Below are 20,009 nucleotides of genomic sequence, written 5' to 3'. Positions count from 1 at the left end.
TAACTGAATAATTAAACAATAAAAATACGTATGACACAAATATTAAGAATATATACTCTTGTATCTGCCTTTCTTTCTCCATAACTCTTCTGTCTGCACATTCTCTTCAGCTTCATTTCTTCCCTATCTTCTGTACTGTCCCTGCTTCTCACTGTCCTAATGTGATTGAAACTTATTTTTATGATATTCATTTTATTTAAGCAGAGTTTTAGTATTTCCTAATTTAAAAGCTAGAAAAAATACACAACAAAGTAAAAAAGGCAAACCATAGAATGGAATATTTGCAAATCATATATCTGATAAGTGGTTAATATCCAAAATATATAATAGACTCCTACAACCAACCAAAACAAACAACTTGGTTTTTTAAATGGGTAAAGAACTTGAATAGCCATGTCTTCAAAGAAGATATACAAATGGCCAATAATCACATGAAAAAATGCTCTACATCACTAGTCAATAGGAAAGTGTATATCAAAGCCACAGTGAGATACTATCTCACACCTATTGGCTATTATCAAATAGTAAATAACAAGTGTTGGCAAGGCTGTGGAAAAATTGGAACCCTTATGTACTATTGGTGGAAATGTAGTACAGCCGCTATGGAAAACACTATGACAATTTCCTCAAAAATTAGAATTACTATATGATCCAACAATTCTACTCCTAGGTGTATACCCAAAAGGATTGAAAGCAGGGAGAATCTTCAGGACCCTATTCAAGGGTCATGTTCATAGTAGCATTCACAGTAGCCAAAAGGTGGGAGTAACCTGTGTCTATCAGCAGATGCATGGATTAACAAAACATATATTTTTCAGCCTTTAAAAGGTTGAAAATTCTGACACACTACAACATGGATGAACTTTGAGGACATTTCACTAACTGAAGCCGGTCACAAAAGGACAAATATTGTATGATTTCATTTATATGAGGTATCTAGAGTAGTCAAATTCTTAGAGACAGTATAGAATGGTGGTTGCTAGGAGTTAGGGGAAGAAGGAATGGGAGTTATTGTTTAATAGGTACAGCATTTCAGTTTTGCAAGATGAAAAGTGTACTGGTGGAGGATGGTGGTGGTTGCACAACAATGAATATACTTAACACCACTCTATACTTAAAAATGGTTAAGATAGTAAATTTTATGTTGTATTTTACCACTTTTTTAAAAAAAAAGCCAAATGGGTTAATTTGTATATGTATCTTAAGACTCTAAAACCTTTTGATTTACTTACTGATAATTTATCCCCTGCTTATTTGTAAAAATATAGTTGAAATGGTTTAAAGAAAACAGAATAGTTCAAAATTAAGGATCAGCTAAAGAAAAAGCAGATTACACTTAAATTCTAGCTCAGAGCTTCCTGGCAGTGAAACAGTTCTGTCTCATCAAGGAGACCAGGAGGAAACTTTCCTACTACTAAAATCGAAGAGAAATTTATCACATGATCTCTTAGGGAAAACAATGCTTTCATTTCTGATTTCATAAGAGATAAAAGTAGGTACTGTCTAATAATGTTTACTTTGTGGCAGGTAAGAAGCGCTTTACCTGCATTTTTAGTCTCATTCTGTTCTAGAGACAAGGGAAACAAGATTTGGAGATGTTAAGTAATTTGCCTATGATAAATACTGCTAGTTGTTTTCTCAATAACCATGTCTGCCCACTGCCCTCTGCCTTGCCAAAAGAATAGTGATTTTTTTAACTCCCTTCTGAAGCCTAGCAGCTAAATCTTCATGAGTTTAAACCAATGTTAGTCATTGCAGTCCCGCCAGTGTCGGTCTAGGCCTGAGGCTGGTGTGAAGCTGACCTAATATATTATAAAAGTCTTCTGGGTGTCTTCTTTGCCATTAGAAAGGACACTGTTTAAGGTGATGAAAATGTTCTAAAATTAGTTTGTGGTGATGGTCGCACAGTTCTGTGAAGATGCTGTAGACCACTGAATTGCACACTTTGAAAAGGTGAATTTTACTTTTTTTTTCCCCCTCTTTAATTCCACCCTCCTCACCTTCCACCCCTGACCTACGGATGTTGCCGTCTCCCCTTAAGAACTGGATCTCTGAAGGCGGGGCGTCTCCTCCCACGCACTCGCAACGTGCACCTGGGGCCTGGCGAACCTGGGGTGTGGTCCGTGGCTCCACCTAGGGCGCAAACCTAGGAACTTCTGCGTATAAAACAGATGTGATAACCACTACACTATGGAGCCAAAGGGTGAATTTTATAGTATGTGACATATGTCAATAAACTGTTATTTGTTTTTTAAAAAAAAGGACTGTGTAATTGTCAAGCCCTTTAGCCATGATTTTTAAATCTGATTGGACATCAGAATTCCCAGTAGAGCCTATAAGAGTAGATGGCCAAGCCTTATCGCAAGCAATTCTGATTCAGTTGTCCTGGAAAGGTCTTTGCATCTACGTTTAAAGAGCTCCACAGGTTATTCTGCTGCTCACTCAACTGTGAGAACCACTAGTTTGCCCTAATAAATATCCATTGTCTCAGCTGCTTTTGGAAGAAACTAAATTGCAATTAATTTTACAGTGCATTCTGGTTTAAGAATATAGAATACAAATAATCCATACTGTTGATTGAAGTTCTAGAGCAATTCCATTGTACGAAAAACTGAACTTGCATTCTATTTCAGAAATTCAAGTCTAATGGAAAGTCATTCAATGTTCCAATGAGAGGTGGGCTATGATGATTTGTGAGCAAGACTAAATTTTTTTCAAATGTAAGCTTGTCTGCCTGGGCAAGTATAGGCTGAAGAGTAAGTACTATTCTGTGAAACTTGTTTCAGTAATTCATATTCAAATTATATTTCACCAATTTTAAGATGCACATTTTACATATTTTATCATCTCTAAATTGGTGTATATCCTATGATCATATCCTGGTATCTTACAATTATAATTGGCAGCATTTGTGACTTCCAACTGAAAACATCTTAGATGCAATGAAATAGTGTGTGGTTTATATTGTGTTGCAATAGAAAATATATTTCTTACTGTGGATCCTAGTCAAAAATGTTTGAAAAAGACTAATCTGTTTGAATAGCACTACTCCATGATGGGAAGACCAAAATACATTTGGATTCTTTTACATCAGTGTATTCCTCAAAGTAAGAATTTTTCTGAAAAGCTTTTAAAAACAAGTCTTATCTTCCTATGCTATAGCTTGGTTAAGTGTTGTGATTACGGTTTACTGCAAGTTGCTGTTGAGCTTGGGTCTCAGGTATTGACTTTACAATACCTTTCTGCCACTTTCAGTGTTTTTTTTTTCCTCCTGAGCACCAGACGGTCGGTCCTTCACTAGATAAAAAGTTTCTCCATCCCCTCCTAAACAATCTAGGATAGAACTCTGTTTCTCTTGGTTTAAACTTCAATTCCCATTCCCACTCTTTGTTGTAGCCTATTTCATGCTAAGCATTTATGGAATTGCCATGCTTAATGAGCCATTATAGCACTCAAACTTAAGTGTTATCCCAGAGCTTAGAGGCTGTATGGGGATTCAGAGTGTGCATTTCACTTTGAATAGCATTCTCTGCCAACTTAAAATATTCTTCGTATACTTGAAGACAATACATTTCTAGTGTTCGTTAGAGTAAAGAAACTATTTTTTTAATCCAGTGCCTCATAATTAATTTTTAGTCTCATTCTCTTTTAAAGTTAGTCTACTACACCCTTTACATTCTCTTTTAGTTAGTCTACACCCTTTTAAAACATGGACAATCCAAATTTAAAACAGCACAAAAAGCACATTGCCTAAATTTAAAAGGAAACACTTCTAGACAACACTGTATTTAATACAAGACCAGACTGTGTGTGTGTGTGTGTGTGTGTACACCTGTTGTTTCAAACAATGAAACGAAACACTGAATTTTTTATTTTTCCAGTTTCATAAAGAACTACCTCATGGCATGAGGCAGTCCAACAAACTTAGAGACAGGTATCAGAGCTTTGAAGAAAAAAAACCATGAGCAGTTACATAAAATATGAGAAACTTAAGTTCCCAGACATGCATTCCCTAACTTCAATATAAAGACTTAGCTATGAGAAAATGTTCTCTGTACCCAACTGTAACTTATTTCTCATTAGACATTTTACTGAGGAGGCTAAACAGAAGTCCAAAGGATCAATCAAGAATGTGTGACAATAGCTAAAGTGAGGGACTGCAGGTCAAGGTTGTGTGGGGCCGTTCCTTTTTTGCAGAGATAGAGCTCTACCCCCTACACCTCAACAGCTACAACCCAGGCCTCAGAAAAGATGCCCTCACCAGAAGGCTGAGAGAACCACTTCCTCAGGTTCCAGACAGCACTGAAACTCAAATTGCTTATGTAGCAACCCTACAATTTTTTGCAACACCAACTACGGCCTCAATCACATGATTTTACTGAAAATGTAATCAAGTGAAATATTGTTTTCTTTTGCTATTAGCCATCTGTTCTTTAATCTCTGGAAACCATATTTGCAGGATCATACTACCCTGTCTCTGTCAGCTTTTGCTGCCAGTTACTCTCACTAAACTACCTACTTTCTTTTAAAATCTATTCTGCTTTATACAGGCAATAACCTACATTTTACATTTTAGACAATGTCTCAAAAGAGATTATATTTAGGTAATATCCAGACTGCCTATGCTGTTGCTTTGATCTGAGTGTAGTAAAGTTTGACAAAAAGTCAAAGCTATCTGAATTCTTTTAGGGAACTCATAATTGGTTAAAATAGAAAATTTAAATTTCTAGTCTGAAGATCTTACTCCTACCTTGACCTTAGCAACTTTAATGCAAATTATTTTTGTCTGCCCAAAAAGTAAATTTAAAGCTACTACCTACTTCCCTTTGCTTTACTAAACATTTGATAAAATTTTCATCATGATTATCTTGTGATTAAAATGGTGAAATGTCTACGGCCATGCCATGCTGAATGTGCCTGATCTTGTCTGATCTTGGAAGCTAAGCAGGGTCGGGCCTCGTTAGTACTTGGATAGAAGACCACTTAGGAATATCAGGTGCTGTAGGCAATAAAAAAATAATTTATAAAATGATGAAATATGACCTAGATTATAGTAGTTATGTGAATTTGCAATTGGCTGGACCATAATCAAAGAACAGTTCTCTTAATGCAATACCACGGGCCTCTGTTTTTGTACCTAGTGTAAGTTACCAACTATTTAAGTAAAACTACAGAAATAATTATGTGTAAATGACAAAGCCCACATTTTTCTTTGACGTGCTAGATAGGTTCAAGATTCAAAATGATCTCAACAAGATGATAAACTAAAAATAAATGAACTATAGCAGAGATATATGTAAACTCGCAACATTTGATTTCTTAAAATTAACCATATAGTGTTTTCTTTGAATCAATCCCAGAACAGGAAATGGCAATTAAAAACAAAACAAAATCTAAATAAAGTAAGGAGATTAATAGTGACATACCAATGTTGGTTTCTTAGTTTGACAAATGTACTCTGGTTAATGCAAGGTGATAACATTAGGGGAAAAACTAGATGAGGAGCATGTGGAAACTCATCTTTGCAACTTTTCTATAAATCTAATACTCCAAAATAAAAGGTTTATTTATGGAAAAAATTAACCATGCAGTTTAAAGGATATCTTCCTATAGTTTTGTAAAGGTGTTTGTTCACTATAATCTGTAAATACAATGGAATTAAGTAAAGCTGCTGTCTTTCAAACAACTATAATGGTAAAACCATTTTATTGGCTGTTCACAATACGCCAGGAACTAAACTACAGAATCTATGTCCACTAGTTCATCTTCACAACAATCTTAAGAGATAGACAGTATCATGCCCATTAGATAATGAAAGGCACAGCTTTTTCCCATGATCATTTAGTCTAAATGCATTTAGGAAACTAGAGTCCAAATAAGGTGACTTATCTTTGGGTCACATTAATAAAAGCACACTGTAGATTAAGAGACCAATCTTTTATGCGTCCACAGCTTTATTTAATTTTGGTGAAAACACTTTAAAAGCTATCAACTGTCTGGGAAGAACAGCATGGGAAGAATCTAGAAACTATGTGACCTAGGGTTAAGAAACTGCTGTAGGAACTGAAAGTGTTAAGCTCAGATGTGACTAAGGGGTTATCATTTGGTGTCTTCAAGTAAATTGGTGCCTCTTGTAGAAAAAGAGAATGATAATTATCCTAGAGACTAGCCTAGGTACAATGATTGTAAATTACCAAATTTAAATATCGGGGAAAAAAATTCATCTGGTGATGGGATGACTTAGCCTCTATCCATGCCCGTCATCTGTAATATAGGTGTAATACCTGATCCCTATGAAAGTTGAGGATTCAGTGAGATGTTTCTGTCCTCCACATATTACATAAACATTGATGAGGTAAATCAAAGATTTCAATGAATATATTCAAGGTTGATTTGAATAAATTAGCTTAAAAAGCTTTTAGATTTTCTTAGATTTTTCTGATTCTATGTAGTTATGAGGCCAAGTTAAGCCTCATATATTGAGATATCTAATACAATGTTTTCATATTCTCTTATTCAATAACTCCTACTTATCCTTCAGGTTTCAGCTATTCCTGACACATATCTTCTCTAGCAAATCCAATTGTCCCTTTTACTCTTCTCCCTGATAGTATCCTTTTCTTTTCCTTCGTAGCATTGTCACAACTCAAAATTATCTACTTATCTCCACCAGATTATAAACTTGAAGGGCAAGAATTGTGTCCATTTTGTTCACAACTCTATCCCTCGTGCCTAGAATAGTGCCTAACACATAGTAGGCATATTTTAAAAAACAAATTAGCTCTTCACTGTGCTACAGAATCTCAGTGCGGCACTCCAAATTATTTCTTTCTTAAAAAGATTAATACTAGCAAAATAAAAGGTAAAACTTCACTTAAAAACCTATCACTAATGGTTCAGCCACTTTGGAAAAGTTGAGCAGTTTCTTATAAAAGTAAGGCATACACTTGCCATACGATCCCACAATCCCACTCCTAGTATTTATCCTAAGTAAAATAAAAACCTATAGTCAAGCACAAACCTGTATGTGAACGTTTATAGTGGCTTTATTAGCAATTGTCCCAAACTGGAAACAACCAAATGTCTCTTAGCTGGGAGTGGATAAACTGTCATATCTATTTAAAAAAGAACAGATTACTGATACATGCAAAATGGATGAACTCGAATGCAGCATGCTAAGTGAAAGAAACCAGACTCAAAAGACTGTAAGTCCAAGTATATGACATTGGTGCATAAACAAAATTATAGGGACAGAAAACAAATCAGTGGTTACCAAGGTTTAGGGGAAGAGAAGAGTTGATGACTACAAAGCACTGAGTAAGTTTGGGGATGGTAGTGATAGAACTATGCTTTGTGATGAACTGTAATATGTGTCAAAACTCACAGAACAATATACTTTAACAGAGCAAGTTTAGGTAAATACCTTAATAAAAAAGTGGGGAAAAACTTTTAAATCTCTTGCTTCCTTAGGTTTTCCAATATTCTTTGCTTACTTAGGATATAATTATTAAAAGTAATTCGGCATTATCTGTTGTCATGTCTCTCCCATGGAGACCAAACTGAGCTCTAAACAATTAAAAGGCAGTCCAAGGTAAATGACAATGTTCCTTTTACTTATTTTACTCACTTCTGGTGACTGCTGGACTAAAGCATAACCCTCTATTTAGAAAACGAACAAAATCACATGGTCCCTCAGAGATTTCCACTGGATCAGGGGTCAACGACCTTTCAAGAGCCATGTGACGGTTTCCTAACAAAGCTAATACATTTTCCTCTTTTAAATCAGACTCAGTAAGTAATGTGTTTACAATAGTTAGGCTCCTAGTTTTAGTCACTGAAGTTCCCAGAGACCTCCAAATAACGGAGGTGACTTTGATACCACCTGCGTGAGAGAACCTATAGTTTTAAGTGAAAAAGGCAGTTATGAAAAGCAAAACCAGATAAGAAAACTTTAGGAAGGTAAAAAGAAAAAAGGGAGAAATGTCTTATTTTCTCTTCTCACCTGAAATGCCAAGATCTCTTCCTATCAGGACATGGGTCATAACTCCAAAATGCAACTTTCTTAACTGGATTTCTGTAGCATTTTGTGAACACAAATTAACTAGCATTTCACTTTCAATCTGAAACATGTAAGGGTATCTGGACACATATGAAATTAGCTGTCACCCTTTAGAGTTGCCCATTTCAAGAACTGTTGTGAATACTACGGCCAAAAAAAACTTTTGGCCAAGAGCTCAGTGCTCAACTCAGCAGAAAAGGTTACAAAGGTTAAGTACATTTTAATAATAAAATCCATAGTCCTAATATTGTTTTTACACCCCATTATTGAAAAATCAAAACTCATTTATAGTCAACAGCCTTTTGTTGAGAACCATAACTAAACCAGATGAATTCCCATGTTCTTGAAAGAACTACAACAATGCCAGTCTTGCTGCTAGAATGTCAACCTCCTAAGTTTACCAATTTGACATTGATACTTCACTGCAAAATTTAAGTTTTGGTCAATTTACATTTGCCTGAAACATTTAAATGCCAAATATTAAAAAAAAAAACCTAATTTTAGTTGTGTATTAAATGCCACAGGGATATATATAAATACTAAGTCACGAAGAGCCCAAGTTTTGTTACCAATGTTGGCAAATAACCCAGTACAAAAATTCTGGACTATTGACAGTTGTCAACATTCTTCAAAGAGAAAGCAATGAGACTGGGTTGAATGTTAGTTCAGAATTGTGATTACTATACTGGAGTCTTGGATCTATGAGTTCTTGATGCACCTGATCAGGGAGGTAAATTATAAAGAGTATCAACTACAAAAATAAGGACAGTCTGAATTCTGAAATGAACACCGAGTTATTTTGGATTGCTGAGAATAAAGAGTCAGATAAGCCTTATTGGCAATCTGTAACTCCTGAACCAGAATGCCTTTCTTGCTTTCATATTCTAAAATCACACCAGAAAGTAACAAATTTCAACAAGATCCCATCTAAAATTTAGAAACATGAGTTAACAGCTGAGCAATGTAATAGTTTAAGGTCAAGCACCAGTTTGATAGTCTTACAAACCCACTCTATTTTGCTTTTAATCAAAGTACAAGGAAATGCAATGTGTAGAAATTCAGATGTGAAACACGATCCCATTAATTTAAAATTCAGGTTTTCAATTAATTTGCTGTGACCACCAGTAGGTGGTGCTCAACCACTCTTCACAAGCATACACATACAAGTTCAGTATACTAGACAAACTAAAGTTAAGACTCTTAGTTGTCTTACATACAGTGGAGCAATTTCTACAGTTAAACCTTGATATCAACCTTCAGCTGCATAAGACTTGCATTTGTATCTACCACTTATCGGCCAGCTTTTAAAAAGAACCTTGTATTTTACTACAAATAAGCAGCATACTTGTAAATACATTTAGGGAAAAAATTGCTTAATGAACTATGGATAAATGTCAATTTACATCATTCGTCAATGACCTCAGGTTAAGTGCAGTTGACTAAGGGATTTTACCCAATTTAGATTTAAAATTAAAACTTCAAATTGCAACTAATTTGAAAAAAATTACATATGGCCAGTTTTTTACAGGTCACATTCCTCTAATATGTCTTACAGTACATGATTTTTGCCACTTTCAGCTGGATTAAATTTCCTTTCATACACAAAGGAAGCCTATTTACGGGTTATACAGAATTAAATTCATGTTTCTCAAAAGTTCTTGGTTTCCTATCAAAAGCCAGAATTTGCATTAGATGTTCACAAATGTCAAATAACTTATGACTTCGTTTCTCCTTTGTAACCCATCACATGTAATCAATTATTTCACTAGTTAAGTACTTACTTTCATCTTGTCCAACTAATTTAACAATTTCAAAGTCAATATTCCTTTCAGCTAGCAAATTTTTGAATGCTGCTGGTCAACCTTCCCAAACATTTACACTAAAAACCTTCCCCTTAGGCTCATTTGCCAACATCTAATCTTTGAGTTTAATCTCGTGTTGGTAATTTGTTCACCCAACATCAACTTTTTACATGAAAATCCACTTCCCAATAGGGCTTTAAAATATTTAAGTGACAAAACACACTCAACTTCCAGTATCATTTATTTTTTCCTAGAATCTGGATACAATTAACTAGCAAGACAGTGCTCAATACTGTTTAAGCCTCATTTTAGGTTTGTAACTACCTAGGGTATTGGTAAATGTGAGAATTCACATTCCATTAACTGGAAAACTAAAATTTGACATAACAAAATTTACTTAATATTGACGCCAACTACACAAAATTTCATATATGCAACACATCAACTTTATTACAGAATTTGGCCTTTGTAAACTAGCTTACACAAAGTTACTTTGCTTATCTGTCCTGACCTATATTAAGTGTTGCACCAACAGACCCATCCCATAGCTTTTTAACTATGTAAACAGATGATTCCTCCCATTAAGTTGAAAAACCCCAAGTTCCCACCCAGAATTATCAAATTCTAAAGCTTCAGCATATGTTAACACCAGAAATATTTTATGGGCAACTCTTTAAAAGCCTTTCACCAAAATACCATAGGAAGTTACAGTGTTGACCAAAAAAACACACAGGTTTCTCATTAAACTTTGTTTTAATGGGGTCTCAAAATGCTGTGACAGATTTTTGGTCAAGTTGTTTCCATTAAAAAGTACTGATTTTAAAAACTAATAACTTAAAAACTGCCACACACACAAAAAACCAAATGGTCCACAAAACTTTCTCCTTTCCTTCTGAAGGTTTTACGATGCATTGTGATCATTAACCAGTCTTTTACTATTAAACTTAAATGGCCAATTGAGACAAATAGTTCTGAGACCGTTCTTCCACCACTGATTAAGACTGGGGTGGTAGGTATTGGGGATAATATTCATTTAGCCTTCTGAGCTTTCTGGGCAGACTTGGTGACCTTGCCAGCTCCAGCTGCCTTCTTATCCACTGCTTTGATGACACCCACAGCAACTGTCTGTCTCATGTCACGAACAGCAAAACGGCCTGTTAAAAAATTTTAAATTTTAAATTAGAAACACTTGGCACACAAAATACTTTTCACTTCAAATAAAATTCCTAATTACACACTAGTCATTCTTACCCAGAGGAGGATAGTCAGAGAAGCTCTCAACACACATGGGCTTGCCAGGAACCATGTCAACAATGGCAGCATCACCAGATTTCAAAAACTTTGGGCCATCTTCTAGCTTTTTCCCAGAACGACGATCAATCTTCTCCTTCAGCTCAGCAAATTTGCAAGCTATGTGAGCTGTGTGGCAATCCAGCACAGGTGCATATCCGGCACTGATTTGGCCTGGGTGGTTCAGGATGATCACCTTGAAGGAAAGACAGGTATTTAGTGATTCTCAAAAAAAGGTAGTTAAGGACCTGGCACTAAGTGAAGACAGTCACTTAGTTACCTGAGCGGTGAAGCCAGCTGCTTCCATTGGTGGGTCATTTTTGCTGTCGCCAGCCACATTGCCACGACGAACATCTTTGACAGACACGTTCTTGACATTGAAGCCCACATTGTCCCCGGGAAGAGCTTCACTCAAAGCTTCATGGTGCATTTCAACCGACTTTACTTCAGTTGTTACATTGACTGGAGCAAAGGTGACCACCATGCCAGGTTTGAGAACACCAGTCTCCACTCGGCCCACAGGGACGGTACCAATACCTAAAACGTTTTGGGAATAGTCATCAACAAACAACTCATATATGCAGGGATTGTACCAAGCCATACAAGTTACATTCTGATGTTCATCTTACCACCAATTTTGTAGACATCCTGGAGTGGCAGACGCAAAGGCTTGTCAGTTGGACGAGTTGGTGGCAGGATGCAATCCAGAGCTTCAAGCAGCGTAGTTCCACTTGCACTGCCATCTTTACGGGTGACTTTCCATCCCTTGAACCAAGGCATCTATAAAAGACAAGACTGTCGATTAGTGCTACCAATCTTCCCCCACCATACCCTGGGCTTTTCTTAACTGTCATAAGCCACTTACATTAGCACTTGGCTCCAGCATGTTGTCACCATTCCAACCAGAAATTGGCACAAATGCTACTGTGTCAGGGTTGTAGCCAATTTTCTTAATGTAGGTGCTGACTTCCTTAACGATTTCCTCGTATCTCTTCTGGCTGTAAGGCGGCTCAGTGGAATCCATCTTGTTAACACCAACGATTAGCTGTTTCACACCCAGTGTGTAAGCCAGAAGGGCATGCTCACGGGTCTGCCCATTCTTGGAGATACCTGCTTCAAATTCACCAACACCAGCAGCAACAATCAAGACGGCACAGTCAGCCTTTGGGGAAAAAAAAGGCAAATCTTATTAAACAAAAGCTCTTCGAAAGGATGAATCCGATGTAGAACAGACCAAAATAATTATTTTAAAGTTTAATCCTACAAACCTGTGATGTGCCTGTAATCATGTTTTTGATAAAGTCTCTGTGTCCTGGGGCATCAATGATGGTCACATAATACTTGCTGGTCTCAAATTTCCACAGGGAGATATCAATGGTGATACCACGCTCACGTTCAGCTTTTAATTTATCCAAGACCCAGGCATACTTGAAGGAGCCTTTCCCCATCTGTAAAGATTAAGGATGGTTACTTGGTGACAATCAAAATCCAGCTTGAAATTCCTTATTCCCACTATTTGGGAAAGCCATTAGACTCCACTTTACACCTTAACTTAGTTTACAAAGCAAATTGATCCACCGCAAGTTAGATTATACCTTAACTGGTTATGACATGCAGATCTAGGTTAGGCACTAATTTTTGGAAATTACCACTTAATTAGCAGCAGTTATCTTCGTTTATCTGTTTATGTCAATGTACCTACCTCAGCAGCCTCCTTCTCAAATTTTTCGATGGTTCTTTTGTCAATCCCACCACATTTGTAAATCAGATGACCAGTTGTGGTAGACTTGCCAGAATCTACGTGTCCAATGACGACGATGTTGATGTGTGTCTTTTCCTTTCCCATTTTGGCTTAAATTTAGCGTTGGTTTTCACGACACCTAAATTGGGGGAGGGGGGGAGATCTTTTAACCACCGTCCCACAAGCTTGAGAACAAGCCACGATGAAAACTCAAAGGGCAAATTCCAAGGAGAATCATCCAGTGCCAAGCTGGCCCAACTCTTGTCTCCACCCACCAAGTGTGGGGAAACTCCATCGCCTAAGTCCCCTCCCCCAACCAGAGGAAGCCCTGCTCCAAAGGCCATGAAACCGAGGAGCCGGGACGGTGCCGGGCACACGGCGGGGTCACAGGAAGCAGCGGCCGTGGAGGGAAAAGCCTTTCCCTTTGTGCGGGTGACTCACCCGCCCGCTCTCCCGGGCCGCCGCGTCCTCCATTTTGAGCTCCCTGCACAGGGCCGCGAGCGGCCATCTTTCCGCGCACGCAACTGGTGCCGAGCGGGCCAAGGCCGGCCTCGCCGCCCAGGGCAGGGAGGCGCACGGCGGCGCGAGCCCGGCGCCGGAGCCGCCTGGCCCCTCCATGGGCCTCCTCCCGCGTCGACTCGGGGCCGAGGCTCGCGGGCACCGCCTCGCAGGCCATGTGCGCCGGGCGGAGGGCCCGCCGCCGCCCCACAGCCCGAGCCCGCGACGCGAGCGAAGCCCGCCCCGTCGGCGCTGACCAACCTCGGCCAGACCCCCTCGACGCAAAACCACTGGGGATACTTTCCCCGAGAACTCAAGTGGCCGGAGACTTCTGGATCACAGGGCGGGCGAGGCGGCGCGGCGGCGGGAATCGCACGCGGCAGCCACGGCGCGCCAACCAGGCCTTCACCCAAGCACGAGGCGACGGGGCCCCTGAAAAAAGCGCAAGGCCTCGAACTCTCCCACCCACTTACGACCCGAAATTCGGGGTCAAGAACATCGCAAAGGGGCTCCGTGGCGCAGCAGCAGAGAAAGGCACGCGAGGGCCGCAGCCCGCTCCGGGAGGCCAGGCCCGCGGAAGCCACGCCCGGCACTCACCTGTGTTCTGGCGGCAAACCCGTTGCGAAAAAGAACGTTCAAGAGGACTACGGCACTTATATACGGTCCTCCCCCACCCTCGGGAAGAGGGCGGAGTCAGCACACGACACGACTTTCCCAGTTTACCCCGCGCCACCTCCACCGGGCACCCGTTCAATCGCCGTCCCCTCCCCCAACGTTTCGGGGACCGTGGGCGATGTGCGCTCAGCCCACTGAAAAGCACCCGTCGCCTTGCGCATGCTCCTCTCGACCCCGATGATGACGAGAGCGCGGGGTGGGAGGCGGGGACGAGCGAGCCCTCGGTTCTAGGTTAGTGGGAGTTTACCGACGGTCCCTGGGATTCCCCGAGGCCAAGGCGAGTCCTCCTTTTGTATGAATTACTCTCAGCTGCAGCTGGGGGTGGGGCGGAGAGTAGACGGCCAGGCGGGGACGCTTAGAATCTTCCCTCCACCGTTCCTGCTTTCTTTGCAAAGATGGTATCCAGGTTGGGGTATCCCTTCACCCCGCAGTACGCCTCCCGTCCTCAGCCTTGACCTCTCGCGGGTCCTGGACAAACCCCTTGAACAGCTTCTGCTGGTCTCATACGCGCCCGGGGCATGCTCCTCCTCCGTCTTTGCCTTCAGTGTCCCCACCGGGTGGAGAGGAGTACCAGGCCGGGAACCCGGGGCAGCGGACCCAGGGGGTATTCCTTCACGGCCGCAGAAATCGCGGATGGTTAAACGCGGTGCCCCTGAACCCGAGGAATATGCTCCTCAACTGGCTTCTTGGCTTGTTTCAGTAAAAGCCAGCTGCTTTTATCGAAGTCCATGTCGCACATTCACCCCATGGTACCCCAGATGCCCAGGTTTTCAGTTTTTAGACTCCAATCCTACAGTTTGCTTTACTTCTAACTCTAGTTTTACTAAGCTAAAGGGACCCTGAGTGTGTGTCACCCTCGTGGTACATTTTTTTCCAGTGTACACTCATTCGATTGCAAGCATGAGAAACCTGAAAAGAATTTTTGAAATTCAGTCTTTCCACATGATCTCATGTGGAGACTAAGCTGTACAGCAACAAGGTTATCCACCCAGTGTGAAATCACTGCTCCTCAAAAATGGCCTATCCCATTTTGATAAAATGTCTTCGTTTTCTGTCGTCCTATTAATTGTAACTGAATTTTAGCATAAATTCAGGGTGAAACTGTGTAAGGCCTTTTTGGCTGGCAGTCAGGGCAGACTCAGAAATATTCCTCTGAAGGAAGAACTTTTTTAAATGAGCTAATTACTAGATCGTTATGTCTCTTCTTTCATGTATAGAACATCTCTGCAACTTCTCCAGCTGATCTGTTAACGAATATTTGAGAACTTACTATGTGTCCAGTGCTAAGTAAAGCTCTGTGGCATGTACAAAAGAAATACTTCTTTTGGAAAGGAACCAGAATTAAATAGGAAGAGGAAAACTAACGTATAAAACAAGTGGAAAGCAGTTAAAGGCTAAGGTGTATGGTGCTTACTTTCTAATTAATTGCAGAATACAGTTCTAGTCCTAGCTTTCGGTTACTTCTCACAATCCAAATGCCCTTTTTTTTTTTTTTTAATGAAAGTCTGCCTTTTTGTTTTGCTACTCTTTGTAGACATAAACTTATAAAAATCAGGTTTTTCTGTTTCTTTATTAACATGTTTATAGCCTTCTCATTTGAACTTTGAGATAGTTTTCATGAAAGAAACTAGGCCATATAAATTTCCCTACAATACAAATAACTAATCTTTTTCTAGCAACAAAAGCCTTTTCTGTGTGTTTTTCTAGCTTCTCACCTTTCACAAATTCTTTTTCTCTTGCATTTCCTAGTGCCCTTACCCAGTCAAATGCACGTGGAATAAAATTAGCTTGATATGCTAGTGCATGTTTGTAATGTAAGAAGTACCAATGAAAATCACTAGCAATAGAACAATGCGAATATAGACCTCTGTGTTTATTTCCTTGGAAATATTAAATAATGACTATTCTCTCTCAAACTAGATTCTCAGAATCAGGCATACTTGTGTAGCGCAGTGATACTGACTGTACGCTGTGCTTTTTCAGATTAAGATTAGGGTGCTACATGAGATTTATTATTTTCCATGCCTTCTTTAGCAGTGTATGCTTTAAATAGTTTAGGTTTGTACACTGTTGAAGATAATACTAAGGCATATAAATATTTCAACAGGAATGATGAATTTTTGAAAATGCAAAGAAATGGTTATTTAGTGACAAGGGGAGGGAAGCAAAGACTAAAGATTAAAAGTTGAACATTTTTAAATTCTATATGGAATCCAGAATTATAGTTGAACAACTAATCAAGAAATAAAGGTTAAAATGAAAAGTGGACGTTGGTAGGAGGGGAAAGTATCAAATTTCAGTTTAGTAAAAGTGTGAAAAGTCATCTCTGTGAAACGAGCACGGTTAATTAAACTTTTACATTGCAAACTTTTATACAGTAATAACATTGTACTAATATGTATGCTTTCAGTTAAATTATTGTTTGAAAATATGGACCTATAATTTAAACAGTAATTTTTGTAGATATATGTGTTCAGCACTATGTTGGAATATCCTTAAGAGATACTCACAAACATTTCCTCAGTAGCTTATAAAAACTATACCTCGTGAGTCAAATCTCACCTTTTCATTTTTCTAGTACTTCAACCTTACTGCTTTGGATGGTGGAAAAAAAAAAAAAACCCAACATTCCAAATATAACTATGGTAACAAATGGTTCAAAAGTGTTCCAGGACCAAATCATATCAGCCAAAGTTTCATTACTATGTCCAGAGAGAAAGAAAGGAAAATTGAAAAAGTATAACTCCAAAACTATCCCAGATTATAAGCAAGTTTTCCCCAAGGCCCTGTGATTGTAGGTAAGAGTATACACTTTATAAAATACATAAATACCTTATAGAGAATCCTTTTTTGAATTAGCACCTAACGAACAGCAAAATTATACATAAGTCCTTGATTTATATCTAAGTAATCTACTGGGCATCACTGACTGGGTTACTGACTGAAGTAATGACCGAGACTTTGTGGAGAATCTCGAGCCATCCGGTGAGTTAGGGTTAGGCACGGCCCACAAGCCTTATCTCCGGGCAGAGCTCACATTTCTGCTCTGGGTCGATGCCGGAACGGGACGGAAACGTGGGTCCCAGAGAAGCCCCGCGCGGCTCGGGGCGCCCTGGGTTCTGAGGAGGCAGTGCGCTGCGGTCCCCGGGTGGCGAGGCGGGCACGGGGCCGTCCTTCCCCGGAGCTCCCCGTGCGCTCCGACACCTGCGGGCGGGCCAGGACGCGAGGCAGCGCTGGCTCGGGTCTCCGAGGGACTGAGGTCGCCACAGCTTGCCCCCGGACACGCCCCCACTTTGAGGTCACTTTCTTTGGTGCTCTGACTGCGGAAGGAAGTGTGAGGGAGGAAGCTGAAAACCCCACGTGGCTCGGGGTGGGGGTCGGTTTTCGTCACCCGTGGCGTGGCCTCTAAAAGCCTGAAGCAAAAAAGAAAATAAAAGACTGAAGCAGATATTATTACTCCTTTTTAGAAAGCTCTTATCCTTAGGCCCAGTATTTCGAAACATAATCCCAGCTCGTTTTACCTCTACAACTTTACAGCAGATACAGTATGCCTTTTACTACTTAAATGTTAAAATAGTAACAGTAGCATCGTTGAAACTTGTAAATGTGCTTTTTGGTTGTAATCTAAGGACGTATTTTGTTTAAGATTTTCCTTCGAGTTGCTCATGCCATTTAGAGTAGCAAACTGTTAAAATACATTCTAGTAAACATCTGCACTGTCCCTTTTAGGAAAAAAAAAAAGAATTTACTTGGTAAAAGGGTGAACAATAATAGTTCTTTGATATCTGTAATTGTGATTCACCAAGCATCTTTCAGTATTGGCTAATCACTTTGCTATTGGGCCTAATTTAAAGCAGCTTTAAGTAATTACATTTTGCTGTGGCTTGCCACGTTTTCATCTTGCCTGTGCCAATTAAAAATGATTTTTAAAAGAGTATATTTGAATATGATTAAACCAAGGACTATTTGGCTTGAGAAACAAAATAAAATGTTACTTGAGTGCCAGATAACATTTGCACCATTTAATGTAACCCCACTACCAACATTTTACAGATGGAGAACCTGTAGGCAACTGATAGTTTATGCATAATAAGCAAATGCAGACATTTACTTTTTAAATTTGCGTCTTTTTTTTCTTTTTCTTTTTTTTTCCACAAATGGTAAATTGCTCTTTTCACTTAATACTTTTTGGAGATCTTTTCTTGTGAGTAAATTAGGGCCCAGCAGAGCAACTTTGGAACCCAAGTAATCTGGCCAGAGAGCTAGTCCTAACTTTTACCAGCAAGTCTAAGGAGCCTGGTATAATGAAAATAGCAGTAGCTTTGGAGTCAGAAAATCAGGGATTCAGCCATTGCTCTGCTATTTACAGATCTGTGATTGCCAGTAGTTCTTGGTTTCTCAGTGCATCTGTATCAGGGGGCTGCTCATGATTCATCCTTAGCACCTACCTCATAATTCTAATATGCAAAAATATGAAACCATATGGGAGCACTCAATTTTCTAGTTAAGACTGAGTTTCTATAAGCTTTTTGGACACCTCCTGTCCATGGTTGGTTTACTTTGTGACACTAATGTGACACAATAGGGAAAATAAACTCATTGGTATCTTTTTATTTCTAAAAGTTTTGAAATAGGAAATACATGTACATAGTAAAAAATATGTACAGAGGTTATACAGTGAAATGTTACTCTCTTTTTAGTGGCTTAGAGAAAGTCTGAAGAATATGCCAGGATGTTAAAGGAGACTAAAAATATTTTTGTTACTGCTATCATGATTCCAAGCTGGTGCCTACCAGGATAGAAGCTCTCTGATTTGGCATGGAGGAAAAGATGACCTTCCCTCATTATTTTTTTCTGAATCCACATTTTATAGACAATATTCATTTTCAGCATTACTACATAGTCATAGGTAACTTAATGGAAAGAACACCAGACTAAGAAGAGCTTGAATCTATTCCTAGCAATTTTATTTATTAGTGGTGTGATCTTGAATAAATCACCCATGAGCTCATTATCCTATTCTAAAATGTCTAATGATACCTATTTCACAGAACTGGTCATAAGGACTAAGTGAGAAAATGTTCCTGAAGATACTATTTTTACGAATGTTAGTGCTCATTATAATTAGAAAATAATCATTAGCTTTTTCAAAAAACAGAAAGAAAAATCTATTATTGTTCAAAATATAGAGAAACTGTCAATTGTCATTATTCATTCTAATAATGAGTACTATTTGGTCCATTTCATTTAAGTACAAAACTATAGATTCACCAATATATGTGCGTTTGCGTGTGTGTGTTCTATAAGTGGGAGGGACTTTCAAATTATGGCATTCAGTAAATATTTGTAATTGTACACGACTTCAGAGGTCAGTCTTTATTCATCCATCCATTCACATTTGTTAAGCAAGTACTATGTGCCAGATACTTAGACAGTGAGGAGACAAAAAAACAATCACTGTTGGATGGTGTGTGCCATTCAAGAGCCCTGGAGAGGTAGGGAGAACATGGACAGTGAACAGATGACTCCAGGAGAGCATGAGTGAAAGCCTAGAGTGATTTCAAGCACTCAGGAGGGACCCACACTGGGGGAGGGGATGAGGACAACATCAGGGAAAGCTGCTCAGGATAGACAGTCTCACCTTGTTTGGGTAGAAACTGGGAGTCAGTCAGTGGAAGAAAACCTTGGAGGGTGGGTGTTTTGGGGTGACCGCTCTAGAAGAGAAAGTGAGAAGGAGCGTTCGCGCCTCCATAGATATGAACAGAGAGCAATATATATCTGTGTTGGGGTAGTCACTGAGACCCCTGAGGGACCTGCGAAGCACATGGGCTTCAGAGACAGACAGACCTGGGTCCAAGTCTCACATCCATCACTTACCAAATGCGTGTTTCTGGGCAAGTTATTTGGCCTCTTTAAGCTTCAGCTCTCTCATCTATAAAAAGGA

The 20,009-nt window shown here is 39.3% G+C and overlaps 1 protein-coding gene and 1 pseudogene across 1 annotated transcript; one reads left to right on the top strand and one right to left on the bottom strand.

Annotated features, from left to right (window-relative positions):
- The first annotated feature begins 4,889 nt into the window (after positions 1–4,889).
- Positions 4,890–5,008, top strand: LOC120595217 (uncharacterized; annotated as a pseudogene).
- A 5,276-nt stretch (positions 5,009–10,284) lies between these two features.
- On the bottom strand, positions 10,285–14,245 carry EEF1A1 (eukaryotic translation elongation factor 1 alpha 1). The gene is made up of 8 exons (XM_039853284.1): positions 13,988–14,245; positions 12,854–13,031; positions 12,420–12,599; positions 12,017–12,313; positions 11,781–11,931; positions 11,432–11,688; positions 11,113–11,347; positions 10,285–11,015 (listed from the first exon to the last, which is right to left on the bottom strand). Exons 2-8 carry the CDS (start codon positions 12,995–12,997, stop codon positions 10,891–10,893), a joined length of 1,389 nt encoding a protein of 462 aa, XP_039709218.1. The 5' UTR covers positions 12,998–13,031; positions 13,988–14,245; the 3' UTR covers positions 10,285–10,890.
- Positions 14,246–20,009: the final 5,764 nt, after the last annotated feature.

The sequence above is a fragment of the Pteropus medius genome, unplaced genomic scaffold (genome assembly GCF_902729225.1).
Source record: "Pteropus medius unplaced genomic scaffold, Ma_sr-lr_union100, whole genome shotgun sequence".
In the NCBI taxonomy this organism is placed as follows: Eukaryota; Metazoa; Chordata; class Mammalia; order Chiroptera; family Pteropodidae; genus Pteropus; species Pteropus medius.
This window is presented reverse-complemented; position numbering and strand designations above follow the sequence as displayed.

Excerpts from the sequence above, each read along its gene's own strand:
- EEF1A1 (XM_039853284.1), bottom strand. The coding sequence starts at position 12,997 with ATGGGAAAGGAAAAGACACACATCAACATCGTCGTCATTGGACACGTA. Across the intron at positions 11,932-12,016 it reads TGCTGGAGCCAAGTGCTAAT|ATGCCTTGGTTCAAGGGATG; the intron begins GTAAGTGGCTTA and ends TGTCTTTTATAG. Across the intron at positions 11,348-11,431 it reads CAGCTGGCTTCACCGCTCAG|GTGATCATCCTGAACCACCC; the intron begins GTAACTAAGTGA and ends CTTTCCTTCAAG.